The sequence below is a fragment of the Mytilus galloprovincialis genome, chromosome 10 (genome assembly GCF_965363235.1).
Source record: "Mytilus galloprovincialis chromosome 10, xbMytGall1.hap1.1, whole genome shotgun sequence".
Classification (NCBI taxonomy): Eukaryota; Metazoa; Mollusca; class Bivalvia; order Mytilida; family Mytilidae; genus Mytilus; species Mytilus galloprovincialis.
The window spans coordinates 74,639,336-74,648,857 of NC_134847.1; the positions used below are offsets into that span (position 1 = coordinate 74,639,336).

A 9,522-nucleotide genomic window follows, 5' to 3' on the forward strand; every position below is an offset into this window, starting at 1 on the left:
TTGAATTTAGTAGTGTCAGCCCTTTGATTATGACCCGTGTACATAGCAAAATCCTAAATACACCGTTTGGTGGTGCGCCTGTCAAATGCGGAATGTACAGATAAGGTAATAGCTAACAGGTGGATATACTATTGGTATCGGTATCGGATTCGACCCGGAACTTGTTAATTATTGGCAATATTAATTATGTGGAAAACAAAAGGGTCTGGAGTGGTGTAATTTTTAATCTATACCATTGTCCTATATTAGTTATATATAGAGTTGAATTCTTTGATTTGTCGTTTTTACCCGATGACGGCTGACAAATTGGACCTCGTAATTTTAGTATTATACTAGAACACACCCGTATATCGCGGGTCCGTGACTGAATTAAAGTATATAACTATGCGCAAGCCTTATTTTAGTATTAGTTTTGTCATCTGATAAAGTCATGCTGATTATAAGATACACAGTTTTCTCTGCTTTCAAATCTTTCTGTTTGAACCCGTCGAACTGGAACTTATCAATTATTGATAATATTAATTATTTGGAAAACAAAAGGTCCTGGAATGGAGTATTTTTTAATCAACAGCATTGTCCTATATTAGTTATAAATATTGAATTCTTTGATTCGCTGTTTTACGTCATGCCCGCTAACAAATTGAAAACTGTACCTATACGCCTTATTTTAGTCCAGATTTGTAGTATTCGTATTGTTATCTTAGAAAATCTAACTGATTAAAATACTACAATAGGTAACAATTTGACAATTAAGTAGTGTCAACCCTGTGATTATGACCCGTGTAATACTATATAGCATATTAATCCTGAATACACCGTTTGGTGGTGCGCCTGTCAGATGCGGAACGTACAGATAAGGTAATCGGTAACAGGTGAATATACTATTGGTATCGGTATCGGACTCGACCCGGAACTTCTTAATTATTGGCAATATTAATTACGTGGAAAACAAAAGGGCCTGGAGTGGTGTAATTTTTAATCTACACCTTTGTACTATATTAGTTATATATAAAGTTGAATTCTTTGATTCGTCGTTTTTACGTGATGACGGCTGACAAATTGGACCTCGTAATTTTAGTATTATAGTATATATATATATATATATATATATATATATATATATATATATATATATATATATATATATATATATATATATATATATATATATATGTGGAGGAAGTTACGAATCAAATCTACTCCAACATCGTTAGGTTGATTTTCTATGTATATAGTTATTTATAATTGTTCAGTGGCAGATCCAGAAATTTACATAAGTGGGGACCCACCGACTGCTTAAGAGTGGGCTCGCTCCGGACATGCTTCAGTGATTCCATATAATAATCAACCACATTTTCCCCAGAAAAAGTTGCCCGGCCCCCTCCTGTCCCCCTAAATCAGCCTCTGTTGTATACATTACAATGTATCATTGATATTACACAGTCAAAGGAAATTCATATCATTAACCAAAAGCTTTTTACAAACATTACATGTTTAGCGTTAAATGTCAATGGGTACGCTAAAAAATGTGTATAGTTTTGTATAATTTATTCGTATTAATACATTGTTTAATGTACAACTTGAGGCATATATTTTTGACTTAAAATTCATCCAACTAAAAATAACTGTCATTTATAAAATAATAACATAATGCACCTTTACCTGTATTCAGGAGTCCCTAGGAGAAATACAGAAATAACCATATGAAATCCTGCACTAATTGACGTCAAACACAACAAAAAATATGTCTTTTTCTGATAGGGGCCGAATTCACCAAGCTTTTCGACTAATAGATCGTCAAAATGCATCTTTCTTCATCGACGATCTCCAAATTTATCGAAAGGTTTAATGACAGTTGAGGAGAAAACGTATATGTATGTGTTGACGGTAAATTTAAATCTGAAATTGATGGAGAATGGATGAGGTCGATACGGTAAACACACTCGAGTGAGATTTAAATTGCCTACGTATCAAAATAACATTTTCATTTAACAAAATAGTATTTACTAAAATTTGAAACCGTTTTCAATTTTGACTCAAAAGGCAATTGTTGATTTTTTTATAGAGTCATGAATAGTTATCTTTTCGAAGATCATATCAAAGTTATATTCAAAACAACTTTAAATCAATCTGTAACTATAAAAATGTGCTATAGAAGGACAAGGATAGCTTTGTTTTCTAAACAGGACATCACTCTTTTTAAATTTAATGATTTTCGATTGTCGTTTTACGTTATAATAATGATTTTTATCAATTATAACGGTTATCTCTACTAAACGGCAAAAACAAGGCAATAATATTACAAAAATAAGGGTTTAAAATCTAAAGCTAGCAGTTTACATATTATTTACATATATACATGTACAAAAATGTAGGTGAACTTTTTTTTTTATCTTAACCTACCAGATTATGTTTGACGCCAGAGTTACTTGTTTCTTTTGGTCGTACTCAGGCTTGAATGCTAATACATTTGTAGTATTTTTTATTTGAGGTTTATTCTATATTCTCGTTCCAGTGATCAAAATCTGATAATCGACTTTGCTGCATCTATAAGAATGCTCATATCCAAACATTAAAAATTATATTTTGAATTATTTTATTTTCTCAATTACATTTTAAGGATGTTCGTTACTCTTGTTTTTGATATTTTTGTCAGATATGCAGAATCCTCTACTTTTATCCATGTAAGGCAATTAAAATTTTACCAACTACACCTACTTTTCTTTCATAACTTTATTGCACATAATATTGCAAATCTTGTTTTTCATAGTTTTTGAAGGAAAGGGATGCTCATAACAATAATATATGAAAAATCTACAGAGAATCATTTCTCGTCAAATTTTCAATTGCTTATATCTCAAAAACAAGGATACGGACCTATATTTTTTCCCTGCTTTTTAAGTTCCGTAATTTTAAAATATACAATAAATTTACAACAGTCGTTTAACAAGCTTGGTTTTTTACACAATTTGTGTAAAATAGTAATGAAGTAAGAAATGAAAAATTAATCTGTAGATTGTGCATTAGCGACAATAAAATATACAAATCCAGTACAATGAAAGTAATAAACTCAAAAGGATGTACTTTATAATTCATCTTATAGCTTTATGCGGTGTAGGGTTGGCGTTGTCATGGTTATTAAGTAAATATCAAACAGTAAAACATATTATCATTTATTTTGTTGAGTGCTTTATAAATATATATAGAAAATCGTGTGAAGAAAGAAAGACTTTTGTGGATATGACCATATTATTGAAAATCATGATAAATGCAGGTATCAATTTTTATTTAACGACAGCTTAATGTTTATCTAGATGTACGAATATTTTTAAGTATTTCTTCTTGACATAATTCGTTTTAACAGCCTCGAGTTGGCAAACGTCGTATCTCACTTGATTCAGTGGTAGAATATATGTATGCGATGCAGACAGTCTGCCTTGGAGTTTGAACCCCATTGAAAATTAAGAATTAAGAATTCTGACACTTATGTAATAGATTTATTATATTCAAGTGTAAGACAACTTTATCGTGAACAAAAATGGCCGGATTAGGCACAAAATACTTTATTTCTTTGATGAAAAGGAAAGTTGTATTTTGTATGCTCGTTGGCATATATCGTCAGTTTAGTTCAAAAGATTTAAAAAAAAAAAAAAAAATAACACTGCTGGTATTATTTCACGTATATCAAACAAGTTATAAACCTTGTAATATATTCATCATATCTTCTTCAATCAAACTTAAACTTAATATTCACTAAATGTTGTATTTCACATCACTGTTTTGTTTGTTTACTCATAAAATATGAAAAGTCAATTGATAATGTTTTCAATCCTTTATTTATAGGTATATGTGCATGTATACTGGGCTACACTATATCCTTGTACTTAATCAAAAGACTATATTGACGGGATAACCAATGATATATATATATTCAAATTAAAAGTCTCGGTAAATTTGGAATGTTGACTAATGCAGCGTTGATGGCTCCCGTTTTGGATCAGACAGCGCTAAGACACGAAAAGTTAAAACAGTTGGATTACTATCCTCATTGATCTGGAATGTCCTAACATTGTCTTAACGAAGTAGTATACGTTTGTCTCAGATTCCTACAAATCAGGAATGGTCCGTAGAGGTCGGAAATGCACCCTGACCGTTAAGTGCGTCCGGTAACAGTCAGATAAAAATCGTGACTATGTCGTGTCAGAATCTGATGTATCGGATTAAAATCGCAATAATGTTCTATGTTTTCTGGACGTAGTCCTCATAAACGTGCATGAGTCGAGATTGCATCCAGATCTTGCCGAATGCGAACGGAAGGGCAACAGAAGCGATTATTTGCTTTTGGTCTTGTCAAAAGCATCAAGGGGTCATGGTGTGTTAGGAATTTATACACCATTTTCTTCATTGTACCCTTTACCTTAACTATTGCATTTTTATATCATAAACGATTTCTGAAGTTTTCTTACCTACATTCTGGACTACCCATCAGAAACACAGAAATAACCATATGCCATCCTACACTGATTGGTGGTAAACACAAAAGAAATAGATTTTCTTCTGATAATTTCCGAATTCTCCAATATTATTTACTAAGAGATCGTCAAAATGCATCTCGTTAAGATTTTATAACATGTCAATTGATGTTCCTTAAATATGGTGTTTGAATGTGTTTTATGCGATATATTTGTCAATTACCTCTGTTTTTATAATAAAGAATGTAGGACCGTGGAAATATTTGTTTGAAAACAATTAATCAACCTTGTTCGAGATGCATGCCATACACTTTTTTGAGGTTGCATTACGACATACATTATCGACTGTGGTGAGACAAATCTTGAAGTAACTACATGTCTTTTCAGGTAGAATTGTTAAAAATTGAAAGATCACATGTCAAGCTTGTACAATTGTCAACGTATACATGTATTGTTATATATTACACTGACGTCTTATAGATGTTTATTAACTTACTGCAATTTCTAATATATATTTATTCGGTGTTTACAATAAGAAACATTGTACTTTTAAAAATGAAAACCGTTACGATTTGTAGTCATGGTAACAAAAGTTATCGACAAAGAATGTAACTTTATGTGTGTTTTTCATGTTAAATAAGTATATACAATGTGTGTTGAAAACGATTAAGTTAGTGTGAATTTCATACAATTATCATTAGTTTCACAACGATTGAAATGAAATAGAAAACATAAGGTATCAAACTATGACAAAAATGTTCGAAGGTACATGTTGATAGCGTGCGGGACGTCGTAAAGAAGAGCTTACACAAATTGAGATAAATCATAACTGATAAATAATATGAATTAATAACAAATAAGAATGCAACATACATCCAAATAAATTAAACAAGAGAAAAAAAAAAAAAAGAAAGAAAAGCACTAATTCCCACTACTTAATAAATTAAAAAATTTCATGATTACGAATTACAGATCTGAGGAGTTAAATTTTGGTGCCTGACATTAGTTACTTTACCTGTAGCACCAACGACCTACTTATGTTAAACCATAGTCTATTGAAAGAATGGCAGGTCATTTTAGCGCATAAGAAATGATGTACATGTATTTGTTTACCATAATAATTCAGTTGTTCGGATACTAATCCCAAACCTTTTAGATGACATTCAAATACAAAGCTTTCTACTTTTGCTCCCATATATCTACACCATAATTCATGTGTGCCAATGTAACGTTTTCGAAAATATTTTTTCTTCATGATTATCTGCGGATCTTTTCTGACTATGCAAAATTCAAGATTTTAGGTGATAAAACTTATACATTTTTATTGATTTTTATGCAAAAAGAAGACAAAAAACCAAACTTTAATATATTTATAACAATTTAAATTATATAAAAAAGAAGATGTGATATGATTGCCAATGAAACAACTCTCCACAAGAGACGAAAATAACACAGAAATATGTAATAGGTCACCAAAATAAGGTCATTGTTTTTTTTCATGCACAGACTGCGTTACTTATGTTTGCGTAAATTCCCAAACCTGGTAATTTTTAGAAATGTAAATCCTCACAACAACTAGTCGTCGGAACATGGGAAATGATTTATAGCTTTAGGTTTCTTTTCTCAAAATAGTTATATTATCTTCTATTTTGATTATTATACATTCAGTTAACATCATTTAGAAAATAATCATGACAAAGATACCTTTACTTTCAACGTAAACAATCTTGGGAGTTTTTATATGTGTTCATATTTCCTGGGCATGTTTCAATAACTGAATTGAAAGTGATTTTCAAGCCTTTAAAATATCCACTTGGTGTTTGTTAATACTTTACAATTTTACTGAAACCCAACAGAAATGACAACACTAGTACTCTGTCAGGGATTTTGCAGTTGTTACGAAGAGAATAACGTGTTATACTGTCTGAAGCTCTCTGATTTTTAGCTGTTTTTAGTCTGTCGTACATGTATACCTAATGCAAATATGAAGGGATATAGATGAATGTACATGAGACAATATTGATATCTATGTATGGTAAAAACCGAAAATGGGACGTTTTTAATTTTGTCCTTCATCTTTAAATCACCATGAGGCATTCAACAAAGAGGAATATTTCCATAACTGGTATTGAGTTCAAGTTGATCCTTCGCATCGGTTTGAGCATAATTTGTTGTTAAATATCATTCCAAGCAACATCCCAACTTTAATGTCTGTTGTTGATACTTTAAATTTCCCCAAAACCGAATAGATGCGTCTCGAAAAAAAATAAGGTTGACCTACATTTCATATATGAGAGATTGATTAAAGTTTGCGTGAGAGTCCATATCTGAGATTCAACTCGTGAAGAAGGAATGTCTTGTCAGTAGTATAGTCTAAAGAGTCCTTAAAATAAGTCATCTTGACATACAATTCATCATGTTCATGGATAAGCAATTGAGGTGAAAGTCTGTAATTTAGTCCTTATTTGAGATGAGGAATAACAATATTTTGTCAGTAAATGCAACTTTTTAATAGTCAAGAGTTTCAAAATTAAGACTTGAAGATAATTAAATAATATTCCTGATGATAATAATTTCATCAACTGCACTTAGGGGAGCAACCATTTAACTTCAAAAGGGGGGGGGTATGGTTTTTTTCTTAGTCAGAACCTATTTATTTAGGTTTTTCCAAGCACTCAATCATATTTATTTTCTCAAATTAACACTCGCTATAAGGAATAGGTGAATTTGCATTTAGAATATTGGCGATCAGTATATATAAAAAAAAAAAAAAAAAAAAAAAAACACATACCCACCCCTACTCCCTCGGAAGTTAAATTTTAGTTCCCTAAATTATGTTTAAGTTCATCAACTGCACTATTAAGTTTTATAGCATTATCATAACTGGTGTTAGGACCAACAAGGAATATCTGGGACAATTAGAGTCATTTTATAAATCATGATTTTTAGTCCAGTCAATCTAGCATAAATTTGACCCTAACCTGAAAGTAATTACAATAGAAGATTTTTAAGTTTTAATCTTTAGCATTATACCCCAAATATAGACAGAAAAAAGTCCCATAAATTCTTATTTGGAAAGACTAAAAAAGTCACCATTTAAAATTCCTGTGGAGATTTGCATTAAAAAGGGAGATAACTCTTGCATTCTTCTATTCTTCTATTCATCAGAATGTATTGATTCTTGATTTTTTAGCGGTCTTTATGGTATACCATACAACTCTTAAGGTGTTTTCATATCTTTTATCAAGCTATAACCTAGATTTCGTAATTCATTAGTTGACCATTTATTGAATTTTTCATGTCAAGGTAAAGAATCTCAAATTTAAAAATAAATATTAAGCATGTAAAATTCTTTTTCCGGTTTAAAGATTCTTGGGACAATTTAGATGCTGAAAAAATATAATATACAGATATAAACAATACCAAATTTTCACATTATTTTTTTCAAAATGGTCACAAAGCTTCAAATTTGCAATTTCTTTAATGAAAAATGCACACAAAAAAATAAAACTACCCATAACACTTCGGTTTAGTACATTTCATGAGCAGAAGATTATACAATTTAGTCAATTAACAACTTTTAACCCCATTAAAGTATCATACTTTACATAAATTTCAAGAAAATGAACCAAAAACTGTGACCAAAAAGACGTTATTTCCCCTTCCAATGATAATTTCCATAGGAAATTAAAAATGCTGATTTTGAGTTTTCCTCAAGTTAGATGTTATGGGACTTTTTTCTGTAAATATTAAGGGCATAATGCTATAGATTAGAACTAAAACATTTTCTGTTAGTTTTGAGGTTAAATCTTAGTTTGACTGGACTATTTGATAGTTATTAAATAAAATGTATACAAATTAGCTTAGGCAATGGTTGACATTTGTTTGACCGACGTTTCATGACCCCGAATTATTGTTAAGGCTTTAGGAAAGTCCAGATTTCCCGAAAAAATAGTAAATGGAAACCATTAGAAACTTTCTAAATTTTAAAGAAAACTTTTTGATTTGCTAAATACCAGTTTATTTATTGTTTTAAAATACTATTCTTACCTATATTTTGGAGTTCCAAGGAGAAATACTGAAACAACCATATGAAATCCTGCACTAATGGACGGTAAACATAATAAAAAGTAAATTTTCTTCTGATAAGCACCGAATTCTCCCAGATGGTTTGTTAATATTTCGTCAAATTTCATCTTTAAATTTCCCATGTTAATTGTTTATAACAGTCAACTGTAAACACAAAAACAATTGTCCCCTCAAATGATGAAAGGTAAATAAAAAAAGTTGTGATTTTATGGGAAAATGACTGCTCAACTATGTGACCTTTTGGTATACTGTAAATTTTACTTTTATCTCGTATAATGTATGCAAATCATAAGCATTTTTACATATTTACACATTTATGGTAAACAATGTAAATATTTAAGTAGATCGAATATCTTATTATGATTTTATGATAGAATTTGATCAAATATACATTGTATCTTGAGAACGTTACTTAACAATCATGTGTTCCTTATTTCCAAGGGGTATTCTTCAGAGTTCTTTAAAGTAGATACACATACTTCGTATAGTTCATTTTATTCAGAAAGTTGATAAATGTAGTAAGGATTTTACTTTACAAATCCTTGGTTGTTGATTTTCATTTATTTATATTTGTGTTAAAAGATTTATTTAAAGTGGCTGCATTGACCGCATTCGCTTTTTTTTGTGGTATAGACATCAATAGACTCTTGAATATGGTTTTATATTAAAAAAAACGGTATCAAAAAAGATGAAAAAGCCAAAATAAAAACAAATAAATAATAAGCATAGCGTCACATTTTGACGTCATCGTTCATTTATTTATATTAATGACGTCTTGTCACTCAATAACACACTTTTCAGTGAGGCTATTCCGTAAAACGTCATGCTATTTCAGAAACACGATTGTCTGATTCATATGATGATCTTAACTTCGCGCCACACAAATTGCTAAAATTGCAACTTCACAAAAAACACACAATAGTTTTGAAAAAAAATTCTAGGCACTGACGTTGTTTATCAT

At 30.4% G+C, this 9,522-nt stretch overlaps 1 protein-coding gene across 3 annotated transcripts in view; it reads right to left on the minus strand.

The window, feature by feature from the left end:
* LOC143048373 (organic cation transporter protein-like) overlaps nt 1-8,733 on the minus strand; it is an 84,709-nt gene extending 75,976 nt beyond the window's left edge. Inside the window, exon 1 of one of the 3 annotated variants that reach the window (XM_076222031.1) lies at nt 8,523-8,733. In XM_076222031.1, coding sequence (XP_076078146.1) covers nt 8,523-8,683 — 161 coding nt within the window. In that variant the 5' untranslated portion in view covers nt 8,684-8,733. Of the gene's footprint in view, nt 1-1,662; nt 1,889-8,522 lie in introns of those variants that run through there. The other 2 variants (XM_076222028.1, XM_076222030.1) reach the window with 2 other exon arrangements.
* Nucleotides 8,734-9,522: the final 789 nt, after the last annotated feature.